Genomic DNA, 19,420 nt, shown 5'->3' with positions numbered 1-19,420 from the left:
TGGTGGGTGGGCTTTCGTCGGTGACGTAATTAGAAGCTGGTTGGGGAGTGTGCGAGCTAGGCCGACGCTAAGCAGTGCGTACATGCGTGATGACGTAGGGAGCGTCGATTGGGAGAGAGAACTGGGCCCGCGCCTGCGTGCATTCTCGTCTTCTGTCCAAGTTGGTCGCTTCCCTGCGCCAAAGGTAAGCGGGCCGTTATCCGTTTGTGTTGTTCGCCATCTAGGCCTGGCCTCGTCCCGCTTCGCCCACTCGGATTTGCGCGCCCCTATAGCCTTGCCGGTGAGTTAGCGTTACCCGTAAGAGTGCGACTCCGAAGTGTGTAGACAGACTCGTGACCACGCTCCTTCCTCTCGAAGGAGGCGGCACCTCGCGTTTGAGGCCTGCCTGCGTTTGAGGCCCGTCTGCATTTGAGACCTCAATTGGGTGTGATTGTCTGAGGGATTTGGGGAGGTTTTTGGTCGGTATTGAGGACGAGGGGGTTCGTTAGAGAGCACAGAATCCCGGAGCGGGAATCCCTCACCGTCCAAATGGCGCCGGGGGCGGGACCTCCGGGATCGGGCCGCCGCGGGCCCTGAAACGTGAGGGATAATTGAGATGAGGCTGCTACCGAGATGGCCCCCAGGCGCCTTTACCAATGCAGTCCGACTGCTGAGCTCTCGAGGTAGCAGTATCCATCGTCCCCATTCCTCACTACTAACCAAGCCTTTAGAACAGATCTCACGGTCGGGCGCGGTGGCTCGGGCTTGGAATCCCAGCACTTTGGGAGGCCGAGGCGGGTGGATCATGAGGTCAAGAGATCGAGACCATCCTGGCCAACATGGTGAAACCCCGTCTCTACTAAAAATACAAAAATTAGCTGGGCATAGTGGCGCGTGCCTGTAGTCCCAGCTACTCGGGAGGATGAGGCAGGAGAATCGTTTAAATTCTGGAGGCGGAGGTTGCAGTTAGCCGAAATCACTCCACTGCACTCCAGCCTGGTGACAGCGAGACTCTGTCTCAAAAAAACAAAACAAGAAAAAACATCTCATGAGAACCTAGAGGTCGGTATTTTTTTAGTTTAAATTTTCCTGTTACTGACTTTAACATCTTTCGCCTAGTGAGCAGTAGCCAACATGTCAGGGTGGGAGTCCTATTACAAAACCGAGGGCGATGAAGAAGCAGAAGAACAAGAAGAGGAGAACCTTGAAGCAAGTGGTAAGTGACTTGAGCATGTAGTGCCATTCTATGTATGGAAGAAAGACCTTCCCTGCCTGTCTCTGCTGGCTGGACTTTGCTGTTTCATGGCCTACCGTTCTCTTCCCAGATAATCTGAAATTCTTTTCTTCCTTTGAACTTTGCAGAGCTACCACTAGTCTCTTCTATTTAGATCCTACTCTAGTCTGCCCTAAGTTTTTTCTGGACACTGGTAGTTCGACACTTCTCATCCAGGAAAGTAGTCTTACCATTCCAGGATCTCAGTGTAAAAATGCCCCCACCCTGCAATAACTACCCCAACCAAAGAAACGCAAGTAACACAGTTACAGGAGAGTGATTAATTCCCTCATGGTAGCCTCCATATTCAGGCAACACAGTAACACATAGACCAGAGGAAGAGAAATAAGGGGTATATGTAATCTTCATACTGGTTAATTTCACTCCTGGGTAGAAAAATTTTAAATGCCTTTATTAAAAGTGAGAAAGATATAGTAAATATAAAAAAGAAAAAAAAATTACTGTAATCTGTATAATCTACCATCCTAACCAGCCACTACCAGGATTTTGACATTTTTGTATTTTTCCTTCAGGTATCTTTAAATCTTTATTTCCTAATGAAATATATATGTGTTTTTCTTTGTATCTGTTTTTTAATTTTTTAGTAGAGACAGTCTGGAGTGCAGTGGTGAGATCATCATAGTTCCCTGTAACCTCAAACTCCTGGGCTCAAGTGATCCTCCTGCTTCAGCTTCCTCAGTAGCTGGGACTACAAGTGTGTGCCACCAAGTCCCAATAATTTTTTTTTTTTTTTTTTAGACAGAGTTTCGCTCTTGTTACCCAGGCTGGAGTGCAATGGCGCGATCTTGGCTCATCGCAACGTCTACCTCCTGGGTTCAGGCAATTCTCCTGCCTCAGCCTCCTGAGTAGCTGGAATTACAGGCACGCGCCACCATGCCCAGCTAGCTTTTTGTATTTTTAGTAGAGACGGGGTTTCACCACGTTGACCAGGATGGTCTCGATCTGTTGACCTCGTGATCCACCCGCCTCGGCCTCCCAAAGTGCTGGGATTACAGGCGTGAGCCACCGCGCCCCCCCAATAATTTTTTTATTTTTTTTTTTGAGACAGGGTTTTGCTATGTTGACCAGGCTGGTATCAAACTCCTGGCCTCAAGTGATTCCCCCGAGCCATAGTCTCCCAAAGTTCTAGGTTTACAGTCATAAGCCTCCATGCCCAGCCTCTATCTGATTTCTTGTATTGTTGTAATGATAGTGCATAAACATTTTTTTCCATTTTAATTTACACCAGTTTTCCAAAAATAATTTTAAACATATGTACATAATTTTGTGTTTTGTCTTTGTTATTCTTTATCATGGATATATCTTTCCATGCAACTATATATATTTATTTAGCTTTTATAAATAATTTATTGAGACAGAGTCCTGCTCTGTCGCCAGGCTGGAGTGCACTGGCTCAGTCTCGGCTCATGGTGGCTCAATAGCCACCACCCCAGTTCAAGCTATTCTCCCACCTCGGCCTCCCAAGCTGCTGGGACTATAGCCACTGTGCCTGGCCTATAGCTCATTTTAAATGTACCATAATTTGGACAGGTGTGGTGGCTCATGCCTGTAATCCCAACACTTTGGGAGGGCGAGGCAGGCGGATCTTCTGAGGTCTGGAGTTCAAGACCACTGTGGCCAATGTGGCAAAACCCTGTGTCTACTAAAAATACAAAAACTAGCCTGGTTGCTGATGCACACCTGCAGTCCCAGCTACTCAGAGGCTGAGGGAAGAGAATCATTTGAACCTGGGAGGTGGAGGCTACAGTGAGCTGAGATTGTGCCACTACACTCCAGCCTGAGCAACAGAGTGAGACCTTGTCTCAAAAACATAAAATAGGCCAGGTGCGGTGGCTCATACCTGTAATCCCAGAATCTTGGGAGGCTGAGGCAGGCAGATCACCTGAGGTCAGGAGTTCGAAACCATCCTGGCCAACATGGTGAAACCCCATCTCTACTAAAAATACAAAATTAGCCAGGTATGATGGTGCATACCTGTAATCCCAGCTACTCAGGAGGCTGAGGCAGGAGAATCGCTTGAACCTGGGAGGTGGAGGTTGCAGTGAGCCAAGATTGTCCCACTGCAGTCCAACATAGGTGACAAGAATGAAACTCTGTCTCAAAAAAATAAATAATAAAAACAAAAAAATAAATGAACCACAATTTACTTCTTCTACTTCCTGTTGAGCATTTTAGCTATTTCCAACTTTTTACTTTAATAAACAACATTGTGATAAGTTTTGCATAAAAGCTTTTCCTGGCAGGGGCATGGTGGCCCACCTGTAATCTCAGTATTTTGGGAGGCCGAGGCAGGCATATCACCTAAGGTCAGGAGTTCAAGGCCAGCCTGAACAACATGATGAAACCCTGTATGTACTAAAAATACAAAATTAGCAAACAAAAACAAAAACAAAACCACCTTGTCACTACTAAAAATAAAAAATTAGTTGGGTGTGGTGGTGTGTGCCTGTAGTCCCAGCTACTTGGGAGGCTGAGGAAGGAGAATTGCTTGAACCTGGGAGGCGGAGGTTGCAGTGAGCTGAGATAGCACCACTGCACTCCAGCCTGGGTGACATAGTGAAACTCTGTCTCAAAAAAAAAAAAAAAAAAAAAAAAAGAGAAACAAAAAGTCAGGATATTGACTTTTTTGGAGAGGTGGGTGTTGTGATTGGGAAGGAATTAGGTTATACTTTGCTTTATGGCCTTTGTTTGTTTTTTATGATAAACATAAATATGAATATGAGGACAAACATTTTCTTCCCTTTTTTTTTTTCCGTATAGGAGACTACAAATATTCAGGAAGAGATAGTTTGATTTTTTTGGTTGATGCCTCCAAGGCTATGTTTGAATCTCAAAGTGAAGATGAGTTGACTCCTTTTGACATGAGCATCCAGGTAAGACTACCTTTTCATTTAATTTAAGACAAATTTAAAAACAGTATTGGCTGGGCATAGTGGCTCATGCCTGTAATCTCAGGACTTTGGGAGGCCATGATGGGCAGATCACTTGAGCCTGGGAGTTTGAGACCAGCCTGGGTAACATGGAGTCACTCCATGTCTACAAAAAATACAAAATCAGCCAGGTATGGTGGTACACACCTGTATTCCTGGCTACTTGGGAGGCTGAGGCAGGAGTTCCTGCTTGAGCCCAGGAGTTCAAGGTTGCATACTCCAGCAGAGGTTTCTTTTGTGTACTTCATAGAGAATAATTTTCACAGATTTGTTAATGTATCTCATGTCTCAAGTTTTGGAATTTGAAACTGAACAGAAACTTCTCGTTCTAATTTGCATACAAATAGTTTTTGTAGGCTGGGTGTGGTGGCTCATGCCTGTAATCTCAGCACTTTGGGAGGCAGAGGTGGGCGAATCACTTGAGGTCAGGAGTTTGAGGCCAGCCTGGCCAACATGGTGAAACTCTGTCTCTACTCAAAATACAAATTAGCCGGGTGTGTTAGTGCATGTCTGTACTCCCAGCTATTCTGGAGGCTGAGGTGGGAGAATCACTTGAACCTGGGAGGTGGAAGTTGCAGTGAGCCAAGATCACGCCCTACAGAGCAAGACTTCATCCCAAGAAAAAAAAAATACTTTTTGTAGTTGGCAAACCAAAATATCTTGCACCCAGAAAAAAAGAATAAGCTGGGTATGGTGTTGTGTACCTGTAATCCCAGCTACGTGGGAGGCTGAAGTAAGAGGATTGCTTGAGCCCAGGTGTTTGAGGCTGCACTGAGGTATGGCTGTGCCACTGAACCCTAGTCTGGCCAACAGAGCAAGACAATGTCTCTTTAAAATTGAAAAAAAAAGGCCGGGCGCGGTGGCTCAAGCCTGTAATCCCAGCACTTTGGGAGGCCAAGGGGGGTGGATCACGAGGTCAAGAGATCGAGACCATCCTGGTCAACATGGTGAAACCCCGTCTCTACTAAAAATACAAATTAGCTGGGCATGGTGGCGCGTGCCTGTAATCCCAGCTACTCGGGAGGCTGAGGCAGGAGAATTGCCTGAACCCAGGAGGTGGAGGTTGCGTTGAGCTGAGATTGCACCATTGCACTCCAGCCTGGGTAACAAGAGCGAAACTCTGTCTCAAAAAAAAAAAAAAGAATTAAAAAAAAAAAATTAAAAAAATTTGTGTGTGTAAAGTAAAATAATAGAACAATGAATAAAAACAATCAGCTGGGCTTCGTGGCTCACACCTGTAATCTCAGCACTTTTGGAGGCCAAGGTGAGCAGATCACAAGGTCAGGAGTTGGAGACCAGCTTGACCAACATGGTGAAACCCCGTCTCTACTAAAAATACAAAAATTACCTGGGCGTGGTGGCACACGCATGTAATCTCAGCTATTCGGGAGGCTGAGACAGGAGAATCGCCTGAACCGGGAAAGGGGAAGTTGCAGTGGAGCCCAGATCATTGCACTCCAGGCTGGGTGACAGAGTGAGACTCCGTCTCAAAAAAAAAAAAAAGGGAAGAAGCGGTTTTCAAACAGAATTACCTCCAGGGCGATATGACACAGACTACAGAACCTTGTCCCAGAATCAGAATTTCCGATTCTCTAGGTCTGGAGTGGGGACCAAGAATTTGCATTTCTAGTGGTTGTGAGGTGATGCCAGTGTTACTGATTTGGAGACCATCATTTTGAAGAGCAGTGCTTTAACCTTTTGGACCATGGACTTCTTTGAGGATATGATGTAAGCTACATTCCTTCCCTGAATAAAGATAGTACTCACAGTTCTATGTGTAATTTTGGAGAGTTAATGGAAACTTTGATGCCTAAAGACCTCAGAAGAAACTGTACTGTTAGGTAGCAAGGAAGTAAGATAGTCATAGATCAGCACAATTTGATCACCAATAATAAGTGTTAAGTAAGTGATAAGCAATAGAAAACATTTTCTGAAATTCTCTTTTAGTTTTCATGTTTTTAATTTTTAGAAACTAAAAGCCCTTACTAAACTGCTCAGAGTACATTAAAATATTTATGGAAATGACGTGCCTGCCATGTGGATTGTTGTCAATGACTAGCTCTAGTATACGTTCTACATTTAAGGAGAGAATAACTGTGGACGAAGGCCAGCTAGAGGCTTAGGCAGGACATGAAGGGGATCACCATGGTTGGTTTATTCTTTGGCTTTGCAAGTTCCAAAACTTAATTAATTGTTTATTTATTTATTTATTTATTTTTTGAGGCAGGTCTCACTCTGTCACCTAGGCTGGAGTGCAGCGACATGATCTCTGCTCACTGCAGCCTTGACCTCCTGGGCTCAGGCGATCCTTCTGCCTCAGCACCCCGAGTAGCTGAGTAGCTGGGACTACAAGCATGTCCGTGCCTGACTCATTTTTGTTTTTTTTTGGTAGAGAAATTGTTTTGCCATGTCACCCAGGCTGGTCTTAAACTTCTGGAGCAATCCGCTGGTCTTGGCCTCCCAAAGGGCTGGGATTACAGGCATGAGCCACTGACCCCAAGACTTAATTTTGTTACTGCCCCAGAATTAAATAGGCCCCTAGAACTGACAACCTCCCCACTCCCTGCTCCCCGCCCTCCCCAGACGGAGTCTCCCTCTGTCACCCAGGCTGGAGTACAGTGGCATGATGTTGGCTCACTGCAACCTCCACCTCCCAGGTTCAAGTGATTCTCCTGTTTCAGCCTCCTGAATAGCTGGGATTAGAGGCGCACGCCACCACACCTGCCTGATTTTTTATTTTTAGTAGAGACAGGGTTTCACCATGTTGATCAGGCTGGTCTCAAACTCCTGATCTCTTGATCTGCCTGCCTCAGCCTCCCAGAGTGCTGGGACTGATTACAGGTGTGAGCCACTGCACCCAGCTGAACTGATGAACTCTTACAAGACCTGATTTACCAGATACTGACATTAGTTTATATAGAGAGGGATAAAGCTTGCTTGTAACTGGAATACTGATGTCTTTAACTGTGTAGTTAAGCAGTTTTATTTCAAGGATGCTCTTACTAGTTATTGACTTACTTTCAGGTCATATATACTGAAGCGTGGTAGTTATTTTATATAGTCATCGCTTGTTATGGAGGGGATTGGTTCCAGGACTTCCCTTGGATTCCAAAATCTGAGGATGCCCAAGTGCATTAAAATGGCATAGTATTTGCATATAACCTACACACATCCTATCCTATACTTGAAATCATCTCTAGGTTACTCATAGTACCTAATACGATGCCTATGCATCACATCATGCACATGGGTTCAGTGTAGTACTTGGTGCATGGCAAATTCAGGTTTTTCCTTTTTTTTTGTTTTCTTAAGAGGGGTGGCCACCTTTCCAGCCGCACCCCATTTCCCAGGACGAGGAGCCTTTTGAAACTTTGTGGAATTTTTTTGTTTTTCCTGAATATTTAAGATTTGAGGTTGGTTCAGTCCATAGATGCAGAATCAGCAGATATGGAGGGTCAACTGTTTATGTAAACTGTTTCTTGATATCAGGGTACTTGAAAGATCACATGACCTGTCCATATTCAGCCAGTTAAGTAAGTGAAATCAGCAGGACTCGACTCCAGATTTTCTGATTCCAATCCTTGGCTTTCCCCCAACTCCCATAGCACACTTTCCTCCCTGTTAATAATATGCGTTTTTCTTTTTGTTCTTGAGACAGGGTCTCTATTGCCCAGGGTGGGCTGTAGTGGTGTAGTCTCTGCTCACTGCAGCCTTCGCCTCCTGGACTGAAACGATCCTCCCACCTCTGCTCCTCAAGTAACTGGGACCCTGTGCCACCATGCCCAGCTAATTTTTTTGTTTTTTGTTTTGTAGAAAGCTGTAGAGTCTCACTATGTTGTTCAGGCTGGTCTCAAACTCCTGGGCTCAAGTGATTCTCCCACCTTGGCTTTCCAGAGTGCTAGGATTACTACAGATGTGAGCCATTGTGTCTGGCCTGAATATACATATTACTAATTTTCTGATTTCATGGCAGGGACTGCTTATACTTCTGTATACTTACTGCGTTCTGGTTTTTGTTAAAACTTAATATTTATGGGCATTACTCTCACTGATTCATTGCCCCTGAAGGTAGGGGTCATGCCTTATTTTAGTGCCATATGCAAATTCAGCAAACATATTTTGAGCAACTAATGGGATACCGAGCACTTACGGAGCTTACATTTCATTTTTTCAGTGTATCCAAAGTGTGTACATCAGTAAGATCATAAGCAGTGATCGAGATCTCTTGGCAGTGGTGTTCTATGGTACTGAGAAAGACAAAAATTCAGTGAATTTTAAAAATATTTACGTCTTACAGGAGTTGGATAATCCAGGTCAGTAATATTCTTTTCTCTTATGTATGAGAATGTCAGTACTCTGAACAAAGAGGACTGTGGAGAAGGAAACAGGTTACATCTTATCTAGGAGTATGCTTTCCTGCATTAAGGGGACCTTGCTTGATGTGGACTTTGTAAAATGGGTTAAACAGCTCTGGGGTGAGAAAGGGTCCTTTTTTAGCCTTGTGGTAAAGGCAGCCACTGACATTCTTCTGATTTTTTTCCTTCCATTTGACTCCCTGCCACTGATAAGGTGCAAAACGAATTCTAGAGCTTGACCAGTTTAAAGGGCAGCAGGGCCAGAAACGTTTCCAAGAGCTGATGGGCCACGGATCTGACTACTCACTCAGTGAAGTGCTGTGGGTCTGTGCCAACCTGTTTAGTGATGTCCAGTTCAAGATGAGTCATAAGAGGATCATGCTTTTCACCAATGAAGACAACCCCCACGGCAATGACAGTGCCAAAGCCAGTCGGGCCAGGACCAAAGCCGGTGATCTCCGAGATACAGGTGGGTGTATTCCCCGTTCTCTTAAATTGGGACTTAATTCCTTTTTTTTTTTTTTTTTTTTTTAAGAGATGAGGTCAGGCTGGAATGCTGTGGTTATTCACAGGTGCAATCATAGCAAACTCTAGCCTCAAACTCTTGGATTCAAAGGAGTTCAGGCGTCTGGCCTCAGCCTCCCAAGTAGCTGGGACTATAGGCATGTGCCTTTGTGCCCAGTGCAGTTTTACTGCTTTCTGTGTACCTGATGTCAAGCATTTGCTTTTTACCATTCAGAGTAAATGACAAAATAAAGTGAAGCCAGGAGAAGATACCTGTGTAACATAAACACTCAAATGGCCATGCCATTAGCTATCCAAAGGACTCTGTCAGAACAGGATTGTCTTGATTTTTTTCTTTTTCTCTTTTTTTTTTGAGACGGAGTTTCGCTCTTGTTACCCAGGCTGGAGTGCAATGGCACTATCTCGGCTCACCGCAACCTCCGCCTCCTGGGTTCAGGCAATTCTCCGGCCTCAGCCTCCTAAGTAGCTGGGATTACAGGCACGTGCCACCATGCCCAGCTAATTTTTTGTATTTTTAGTAGAAACGGGGTTTCACCATGTTAACCAGGATGGTCTTGATCTCTTGACCTCGTGATCCACCCACCTCGGCCTCCCAAAGTGCTGGGATTACAGGCTTGAGCCACTGCGCCTGGCCCTTTTTTTGTTTTTTTTTTGAGACGGAGTCTCACTCTGTCGCCCAGGCTGGGGTGTGATGGAACAATCTTGGTTCACTGCAACCTCCGCCTCCTGGGTTCAAGCAATTCTCCTGCTTAGGCTACAAGCCTCCTGAGTAGCTAGAATTACAGGCATGAGCCGCCATGCCCAGCTAATTTTTTATTTTTACTAGAGGTAGGGTTTCACCAATGTTGGCCAGGTTGGTCTTGAACTCCAGACCTCAGATGATCCACCCACCTTGCCATCCCAAAGTACTGGGATTACAGATGTGAGCCGCTGTGCCCCGCCGATTGTCTTGACTTTAATATTACTATGAATGATGATTATTTGAATAAGTTGTCTAAAGTCACTATAGCAGCTGATTTCCTTGGCCATTTTCTCTGGGTCCTGAAAATGTTAATAGTCTAGTTTTCAGGGAGCTTTCAGAAGCATATTTCATTTTAACTGGAAGAGCTTCTAACTTGCTGAACATTGTTTTTCCATCCCTCACTTTCGTTTGTCCTTGCAACAGGCATCTTCCTTGACTTGATGCACCTGAAGAAACCTGGGGGCTTTGACATATCCTTGTTCTACAGAGATATTATCAGCATAGCAGAGGATGAGGACCTCAGGGTTCACTTTGAGGAATCCAGCAAGCTAGAAGACCTGTTGCGGAAGGTTCGCGCCAAGGAGACCAGGAAGCGAGCACTTAGCAGGTATGCACTCAGCCCGGGTCAGCTACCTATATGGCCTTTAAATCAGAAATGGGCTGGGCACGGTGGCTTATGCCCATAATCCCAGCACTTTGGGAAGACAAGGCAGGCAGATCGCTTGAGTCTAGGAGTTGGAGACCAGCATGGCGAGACCTTGTCTCTACTTAAGAAAAAAAAAATCAGAAGCAGTGAATTTGCTGCACATCCCTTAAACCAAAAGCAATGCATTGCTTTGACCTGCCTGGCTACTTAACTCTGGACTGTGCCATTGCCTCACTGTATTCTTTTAAAACATTTGCTTTATTTCAGGATAGCAGAAGCTATTTGCTGCTTTATCTCTGGCAAGAGCTAATATATTTCTCCAAAATAACACAGCCCTCCATTTCCCAGGGGTAGACAGTTGTGGTTTAAGAGAATCCTCAGCTGTGCTAACTAATACAGTTATGTGTTAATTAATGATGGGGATACCTTCTTAGAAATACGTCATTAGGCAGTTTTGTCATTGCACAAACACAGAGTGTACTTAACGCACCCAGGGAGTACAGCCTACTGCACACCTGGGCTGTGTGGTTTAGCCTGTTACTCCTAGGCCGTAAACCTGTATAGCATATTACTGTACTGTTTACTGTAGTCAGTGTAAGTATTTTTGTATATAAATGTATCTACATGTATGGAAAAGGTACAATAAAAATACGGTATAGGCTGGGTGCAGTGGTTCACACCTGTAATCCCAGCACTTTGGGAGGCCAGTGTGGGTAAATCATGAGGTCAGGAGTTTGAGACCAGCCTAGCCGACATGGTGAAAACCCGTCTCTACTAAAAACACAAAAAATTAGTTGGGTATGGTGGCGCATGCCTGTAATCCCAGCTACTCAGGAGGCTGAGGCAAGGAGAATTGCTTGAACCTGGGAGGCGGAGGTTGCAGTGAGCCTAGATCACAATACTGCACTCCAGCCTGGGCGACAGTGCGAGACTCTGTCTTGGGGAAAAAAAAAAAACAGAAGAAGAAAAGAAAAGCAGAGACAAGACAACCAGTACAGTACTTAAACAGGGTTATTATAATGATTAAGTGAGAGAATAGCTATGAGGTGATTAGGTATAATGCTGTGCTCAATACAAATTATCATTTTATTATACAAGTTGAGTATTTCTTATCTTATTATATTTTTGAGACGGAGTTTCATTCCAGGTTGAAGTGCAAAGGTGCGATCTTGGCTCATTGCAACCTCCACCTCCTGGGTTCTAGCAATTCTGCCTTGGCCTCCCGAGTAGCTGAGATTATAGGCACGTACAACCATGCCCAGCTAATCTTGTATTTTTAATAGAGATGGGGTTTCACCATGTTGGTCAGGCTGGTCTTGAACTTACCTCAGGTGATCCACCAGCCTCAGCCTCCCAAAGTGCTGGGATTACAGGCGTGAGCCACCGTGCCCATAAGGTTGAGTGTTTCTAATCTGAAAATCCAAAATGAGAAATGCTGTACAATCTGAAACTTTTTGAGCACCGACTCAAAGGAAATGTTTACTGAAGTATTATGGATGTCAGATTTTTGGGTTAGGAGTGCTCAACCATTAAGTACTATAAAATGCAAATATTCCCCCCCAAAAATCTGAAGGTGAGGTGTGTTGGCTCTTGCCTGTAATCCCAGCACTTTGGGAGGCCAAGTTGGACAGATCACCTGACATCAGGAGTCTGAGACCAGCTTGACCAACGTAGAGAAACCCCATCCCTACTAAAAACACAAAATTAGCAGGGTGTGGTGGCGTGTGCCAGTAATCTCAGCTACTTGGGAGGTTGAGACAGGAGAATCACTTGAACCCTAGAGGCAGATGTTGGGGTGAGCCAAGATCGCATCATTGCACTCCGGCCTGCACAACCAGAGGGAAACTTCATCTCAAAAAAAAAATCTGAAACACTTCTGGTCCTAAGCAATCATTTTTTGAAAGGATACTCAACAGGTAGTACATTCTTTATCATTCTTTTAAGTAGTTAATGTATTGTGGCATAGATCCTGAGATGGTATTACAGCAAATTGAATTGTATTTTTTTTGTTGTTATTCTTTTTTTTTTTTTTAATTTTTTTCTTTACCTACAACAATCATCTTAGAACAACTCATCTATTTTTAAGACGCAGAGTCTTGCTATGTTGCCCAGGCTGGAGTGCGTAGGCTATTCACAGGCACGATCCCACTACTGATCAGCCTGGGAGTTTTGACCTGCTCCATTTCTGACCTGGGCCGGTCCACCCCTCCTTAAGCAACCTGGTGGTCCCCTGCTCTCAGGAGGTTACCATATTGATGCTGAACTTAGTGCTGACACCCGATTGGCATAGCGCACTACAGCCCAGAACTCCTGGGCTCAAGTGATCCTCCCACCTCAGCCTCCTGAGTAGCTGGGACTATAGGCATGAGCCACTGTGCCTGGCTGGTTTTTTTGGTGGGGGAGGTGGAGTGAGATGGAGTTTCACTCTTGTTGCCCAGGCTGGAGTGCAATGGAGCAGTCTCCCTCACTGCAAGCTCCACCTCCTGGGTTCAGGCAATTCCATCTGAGAAGCTGGGATTACAGGCATGTGTCACCACACTCGGCTAATTTTGTATTTTTAGTAGAGACGGGGTTTCTCCTTGTTGGTCAGGCTGGTCTTGAACTCCTGACCTCAGGTGATCCGCCTGGCTTGGCCTCTGAAAGTGCTGGGATTACAGGTGTGAGCCACCACACCTGGCCCAATTGTATTGTTAAAAAGCATATTTGTATTTTTAGAGCTTGCTTAGGATCATTGGAGAGAAGAAAATAGTGAAGCTTGGGTTTTGTGAGGGAATTTTTGATAGAAAGGTACAGTCTTTCACTTCATGCTCTTTCATTTTTCACTCCCTCAGGTTAAAGCTGAAGCTCAACAAAGATATAGTGATCTCTGTTGGCATTTATAATCTGGTCCAGAAGGCTCTCAAGCCTCCTCCAATAAAGCTCTATCGGGAAACAAATGAACCAGTGAAAACCAAGACCCGGACATTTAATACAAGTACAGGCGGTTTGCTTCTGCCTAGCGATACCAAGAGGTCGCAGGTAGGTAGAGATACCTTTTGTTGTTTTTTAGACAGGGTTTCATTGTGTCTCCCAGGCTGCAGTGCTGTGGGGCAAACACGACTCACTACAGCCTTGTGTTCTTGGACTCAAGTGATCCTCCTGTCTCAGCCCACCAAGTAGCTGGGATGAAACCACACCCAGCTAATTTATTTATTATTATTATTATTTTTTTTTTTCGAGAAGGAGTTTCACTGTTGTTACCCAGGCTGGAGTGCAATGGTGCAATCTCGGCTCACTGCAACCTCTGCCTCCTGGGTTCAGGCAGTTCTCCTGCCTCAGCCTCCTAAGTAGCTGGGATTACAGGCACGTGCCACCACGACCAGCTAATTTTTTTTTTTTTTTTTTTTTTTTGAGACGGAGTTTCGCTCTTGTTACCCAGGCTGGAGTGCAATGGCGCGATCTCGGCTCACCTCAACCTCCGCCTCCTGGGTTCAGGCAATTCTCCTGCCTCAGCCTCCTGAGTAGCTGGGATTAGAGGCACGCGCCACCATGCCCAGGTAATTTTTAGTATTTTTAGTAGAGACAGGGTTTCACCATGTTGACCAGGATGGTCTCGATCTCTTAACCTCGTGATCCACCCGCCTTGGCCTCCCAAAGTGCTGGGAATACAGGCTTGAGCCACCGCGCCCGGCCCCCAGCTAATTTTTTTTGTATTTTTAGTAGAGACGGGGTTTCACCATGTTGACCAGGAGGGTCTCAATCTCTTGACCTCGTGATCCACCTGCCTCGGCCTCTCAAAGTGCTGGGATTACAGGCTTGAGCCACCGCGCCCGGCCTTATTATTATTTTTTAAGAGACGGGTCAGCCAAGCACAGTGGCTCATGCTTATAATCCCAGCACTTTGGGAGGTTGAGGCGGGGGAGGATCATCTGAGGTCAGGAGTTTGAGATCAGCCTGACCAACATGGATAAACCCCATCTCTGCTAAAACTACAAAATTAGCTGTGCCTGGTGGTGCATGGCTGTAATTCCAGCTAGTCAGGAGGCTGAGGCAGGAGAATTGCTTGAACCCGGGAGTCGAAGGTTGCAATGAGCCAAGATCACACCACTGCACTCCAGCCTGGGCAACAAGAGCAAAACTTTGTCTTTAAAAAAAAAAAAAAAAAAAAAATAGGGGCCGGGTGTGGTGGCTCACGCCTATAATCCCAGCACTTTGAGAGGCCGAAGCGGGTGGATCACGAGGTCAAGAGATCAAGACCATCTTGGTAACAAGGTGAAACCCCGCCTCTACTAAAAATACAAAAATTAGTGGGGCGTGGTGGTGCACGCCTGTAGTCCCAACTACTCAGGAGGCTGAGGCAGGAGAATTGCTTGAACCCAGGAGGTGGAGGTTGCGGTGAGCCGAGATCGTGCCATTGCACTCCAGCCTGGGTAACAACAGCGAAACTCTGCCTCAAAAACAAACAAACAAACAAACAAAAATGGCCAGGAGCGGTGGCTCATGCCTCCATTTCTAGCATTTTGGGAGGCCACAGTGGGTGGATCACCTGAGGTCCGGAGCTCCGCCTCACCAACATGGTGAAACCTCGTCTGTACTATAAATACAAAAATTAGCTGGGCATGGTGGCGGGTGCCTGTAATCCCAGCTACGTGGAAGGCTGAGGCAGGACAGTTGATTGAACCCGGGAGGCGAAGGTTGCAGTGAGCTGAGATCAAGCCATTGCACTCTAGCCTGGGCAATAGAGTGAGGCCCTGTCTCAAACAAAAAACAAGAAAAAGTCATTTTGCATCTTCATGTAGTCTTCCCATGTGATCCTTCTTGTTCTTCAGATCTATGGGAGTCGTCAGATTATACTGGAGAAAGAGGAAACAGAAGAGCTAAAACGATTTGATGATCCAGGTTTGATGCTCATGGGCTTCAAGCCCTTGGTAATGTTGAAGAAGCACCATTACCTGAGACCCTCCCTGTTCGTGTACCCAGAGGAGTCTCTGGTGATTGGTAAGTGGTGTGGATCACGGATGAGTGACTCTAACATACAATGCAGTTTATGGAGGAGCATTTTGTAAATGGGCACTGCTTGGACACTATGGGAGATGTTAATGGAGTATGTTGAAAGTGTTTCAAGCGCTGCTGGGCACAGTGTCCCACACTTGTAATCCTAGTACTTCGGGAGGCCCAGGCGGGTGGATCTAGGAGTTCAGGACCAGGCTGGCCAACATGATGAAACCCTTGTCTCCACTAAAAATACAAAATTATTATTATTTTTTTTTTAAGAGATGGAGTTTCGCTCTTGTTACCCAGGCTGGAGTGCAATGGCGCGATCTCGGCTCACCGCAACCTCCGCCTCCTGGGTTCAGGCAATTCTCCTGCCTCAGCCTCCTAAGTAGCTCGGATTACAGGCATGTGCCACCATGCCCAGCTACTTTTTTTTTTTTGTATTTTTAGTAGAGACGGGGTTTCACCATATTGACCAGGACGGTCTCGATCTCTTGACCTCGTGATCCACCCGCCTCGGCCTCCCAAAGTGCTGGGATTACAGGCTTGAGCCACCGCGCCCGGCCTAAAAATACAAAATTTAGCCAGGCCCAGTGGCTTACGCCTGTGATCCCAACTACCTGGGAGGCTGAGGCACGAGAATTGCTGGAACCTGGGAGACAGAGGTTGCAGTAAGCTGAGATCATGCCACTGCACTCCAGCCTGGGCAATAGAGTGAGACTCTGTCTCAAAAAGGGGGAAAAAAAAAAGTGTTTCAGCTGGGCGTGGTGGCTCCTGCTTGTAATCCCAGCACTTTGGGAGGCCAAGGTGGGTGGATCACAAGGTCAGCAGTTAAAGACCAGCCTGGCCAAGATGGTGAAACTCCATCTCTACTAAAAATAGAAAAAAATTAGCCAGGCATGGTGGCGGGTGCCTGCAATCCCAAGTACTCAGGAGATTGAGACAGATAATTGCTTTAACCCAGGAGGCAGAGGTTGCAGTGAGCCGAGATTGTGCCACTGCATGATCTATAAGCGTGAGCCACCTAACCTGGCCAGTAATTCACTTTCTTGAGTGTTTGGAGCTTCTAAACCTCTTACTCCTTTTTAAAATTTTCCTTTCTATGTCTCTCCTGCCCCCATTTTCCCCTCAGCTCTGGGTCCCTCAACTTGTACCTATTGAGATATTATAAGCCCTTTAAAGGCTTGGCATGTTGGCTCATGCCTATCCCAACATTTTGGGAGGCTGAGGCTGGAGGATCAGTTGAGCCCAGGAGTTGAAGACCAGAGTGGACAACTTAGAGAGACCTTGTCTCTACAAAAAAAGTCTTAAAACTAGCTGGGTGTGGTGGTGCATTGACTGTAGTCACAGCTACTCGGGAGGCAGAGTTGGGAAGACTGCTTGAGCCTGGGAGGTCAAGACTGCAGTGAGTTGTAATTGCAGCACTGCATTGCAGCCTGGGTGACAGAGTGAGACTCTGTCTCAAATAAATAAATAATAAAATTAAAATAAGCCCTTTAAGGAAAGTGGTAGAGAAACTGTAGGGCTAAAAGAGGAGAAAGGAAGAAACCTTTTTAGGAGGCTGGTCATTGTGCTCTTTGTTTTCCAGGGAGCTCAACCCTGTTCAGTGCTCTGCTCATCAAGTGTCTGGAGAAGGAGGTCGCAGCATTATGCAGATACACACCCCGAAGGAACATCCCCCCTTATTTTGTGGCTTTGGTGCCACAGGATGAGGAGTTGGATGATCAGAAAATTCAGGTTACTCCTCCAGGTATGTGGCAGAGTTATTTCCAGGGCTTCTGAGCCTTGCCCATACTTTGGAATCATCCATGGGCTTCTAATGCAGACCTACTGAATCATAGTCTCTGGGAGTGGTGCTTAAAAATGTCTATTTTTAACGTTTAAAGTCAGATTTAACTTTATCTTATGCTTATGTGACTAGAAGCTTGCTTGCTTTTGTTTTGGGCCCGTATCTGCTACTTGTTAGCTGGTCAACGTGGGCAAGTAGTTTAACCTTTCTATTTAATGTGTCTTAGCTACAAATATGAGCGTTTTGGAGCACCTTTCCCTCAGAGTGGTTCTATACTTGAGATGAATTACTGTAGTTTTAACTTTGATCCTCAGCATGCTCAGGAGTGCTTAGTTCCTAAGCTGTTGTCTGGGCTCCAAATTCACCCTTTTATGCTCTGTACCACTGAGGCTGAGATGATCCAAGCCTCATTTCTTCTTTCACTGCTGGCTCTCAGGCCGTGTCTATAGTGGGTGCTAGAGGGGACACCAAAGGTAAGAAGAGAGGTAAGGGACTTGCTCCTTCCTGTTTGTTCAGTGCGGTCAGCATTGCCAGGAGAGCCTTTCACTTGGTAACAGCAGTTAGTTACAGGGCCTAGATTTTTTAGTCCTTCCAGAACCAGCCAGTAACTGAACTAAGATCAGCCTGATAACTCTTACCTGTTTGCTTTTATTTATCATATGGTAGAGGGTAAGGAAAAAAGGGATGAGGAGGAAGCTCAGAGGAGGTCCCGGTGGAGCTGGGACTTAGCCCTCCAGGGAGGAGGCACTGTCTAGCTGTCTCTGGATGTTTCAAAAAAGCTGGGAACCAGAAACAACTGCTGCCATGTACAGGGTCTTTGCTGGGGGCAGTACAGACAGGAACAGTAAATACAGGAGGGCCCCAAACACAGCTTTGCTTTCTGCAGTTTCAGTTACCCATAATCAACCATGGTCCAAACATTTTTAATGGAAAGTTCCAGAAATAAAAGCACCATCCCACCTGGGACAGGAATCATCCGTTCAGCATCTCCACACTGTAAATGCTACCCACCCGTTAGTCACTTAGTAGCCGTCTTCGTTATCAGATTGACTGTCAAGAGAATTGCTTGAACCTGGGAGGTTGCAGCGAGCCAAGATTGCTCGACTGTACTCCAGCCTAGGTGACAAGAGCGAAACTCTATCTAAAAAAAAGATGAAAAAGACATTAAATATTAAATTTATGTGTGTTAAGACATGGACAGAAATGTGTTTTAGTTGACAGCAGTCAGGCTTGGTGCTATCCGAGGTTTCAGGTATCCTCCAGGGTTCTTGAAACATATCCCCCAGGTATAATTGGTCTACTGTATACAGGAAGGGGCACCCTTCCTCCCTTGCAGTCCTCTGGAAACTCCAGAGGGAGTCTATTAGGCAGATGATAACAAGAAACAGCTGGTGAAGGAGAAATGGGGTCTACAGGGCCCCAGCCCCAGCACCACAGGACATAGAAGGGTGAATTTGGAGCTAAGAAACAAGTGACTGCAACACTTGAAGTCAAATCACAGAAAAGTTATCTCCCTTCTACAGGCTTTCAGCTGGTCTTTTTACCATTTGCTGATGATAAAAGGAAGATGCCCTTTACTGAAAAAATCATGGCAACTCCAGAGCAGGTGGACAAGATGAAGGCTATTGTTGAGAAGCTCCGCTTCACATACAGGTAAGTGAATCTCAGACTTTGTTCTGGAACTGCCTTCTGAGTTGAGAGTCTTATTAGGTATTCAGCTTGGGCATAGACCAAAAGAATGGCACTATTCTTTTCAGCAAACTGACAGATATTAACAGTGTTTGAAAGCCATATACAGGCCGGGCGCAGTGGCTCAAGCCTGTAATCCCAGGACTTTGGGAGGCCGAGGTGGGTGGATCACGAGGTCAAGAGATCGAGACCCTCCTGGTCAACATGGTGAAACCCCGTCTCTACTAAAAATACAAAGAATTAGGCTGGGCGCGGTGGCTCAAGCCTGTAATCCCAGCACTTTGGGAGGCCGAGGCGGGTGGATCACGAGGTCAAGAGATCGAGACCATCCTAGTCAACATGGTGAAACCCCGTTTCTACTAAAAATACAAAAAATTAGCTGGGCATGGTGGCACGTGCCTGTAATCCCAGCTACTCAGGAGGCTGAGGCAGGAGAATTGCCTGAGCCCAGGAGGCGGAGGTTGCGGTGAGCTGAGATCGCGCCATTGCACTCCAGC

General features: G+C 45.9%; 1 protein-coding gene and 1 long non-coding RNA gene across 4 annotated transcripts in view; one reads left to right on the top strand and one right to left on the bottom strand.

Moving 5' to 3' along the window:
• The first annotated feature begins 76 nt into the window (after nt 1–76).
• XRCC6 (X-ray repair cross complementing 6) overlaps nt 77–19,420 on the top strand; it is a 27,262-nt gene continuing 7,918 nt past the window's right edge. For 2 of the 3 annotated variants that reach the window (XM_074391020.1, XM_039463265.2), the window contains exons 1-10: nt 77–184; nt 1,099–1,195; nt 4,034–4,146; nt 8,378–8,516; nt 8,773–9,027; nt 10,249–10,432; nt 13,303–13,489; nt 15,280–15,448; nt 17,034–17,195; nt 18,758–18,887. In XM_074391020.1, coding sequence (XP_074247121.1) covers nt 1,114–1,195; nt 4,034–4,146; nt 8,378–8,516; nt 8,773–9,027; nt 10,249–10,432; nt 13,303–13,489; nt 15,280–15,448; nt 17,034–17,195; nt 18,758–18,887 — 1,421 coding nt within the window. In that variant the 5' untranslated portion in view covers nt 77–184; nt 1,099–1,113. Of the gene's footprint in view, nt 281–1,098; nt 1,196–4,033; nt 4,147–8,377; nt 8,517–8,772; nt 9,028–10,248; nt 10,433–13,302; nt 13,490–15,279; nt 15,449–17,033; nt 17,196–18,757; nt 18,888–19,420 lie in introns of all 3 variants that reach the window. The other variant, XM_039463266.2, reaches the window with a different exon arrangement.
• Nucleotides 17,869–19,420, bottom strand: part of LOC141582598 (uncharacterized) — a 17,974-nt gene continuing 16,422 nt past the window's right edge. The window contains exon 3 of the long non-coding RNA XR_012515470.1: nt 17,869–18,375. This is a non-coding gene — a long non-coding RNA (uncharacterized LOC141582598). The remainder of the gene's footprint in view (nt 18,376–19,420) is intronic.

The sequence above is a fragment of the Saimiri boliviensis genome, chromosome 21 (genome assembly GCF_048565385.1).
Source record: "Saimiri boliviensis isolate mSaiBol1 chromosome 21, mSaiBol1.pri, whole genome shotgun sequence".
Classification (NCBI taxonomy): Eukaryota; Metazoa; Chordata; class Mammalia; order Primates; family Cebidae; genus Saimiri; species Saimiri boliviensis.
Note: the sequence above shows the minus strand (reverse complement) of the source record. Positions and strands in the feature narration are given on the sequence as shown.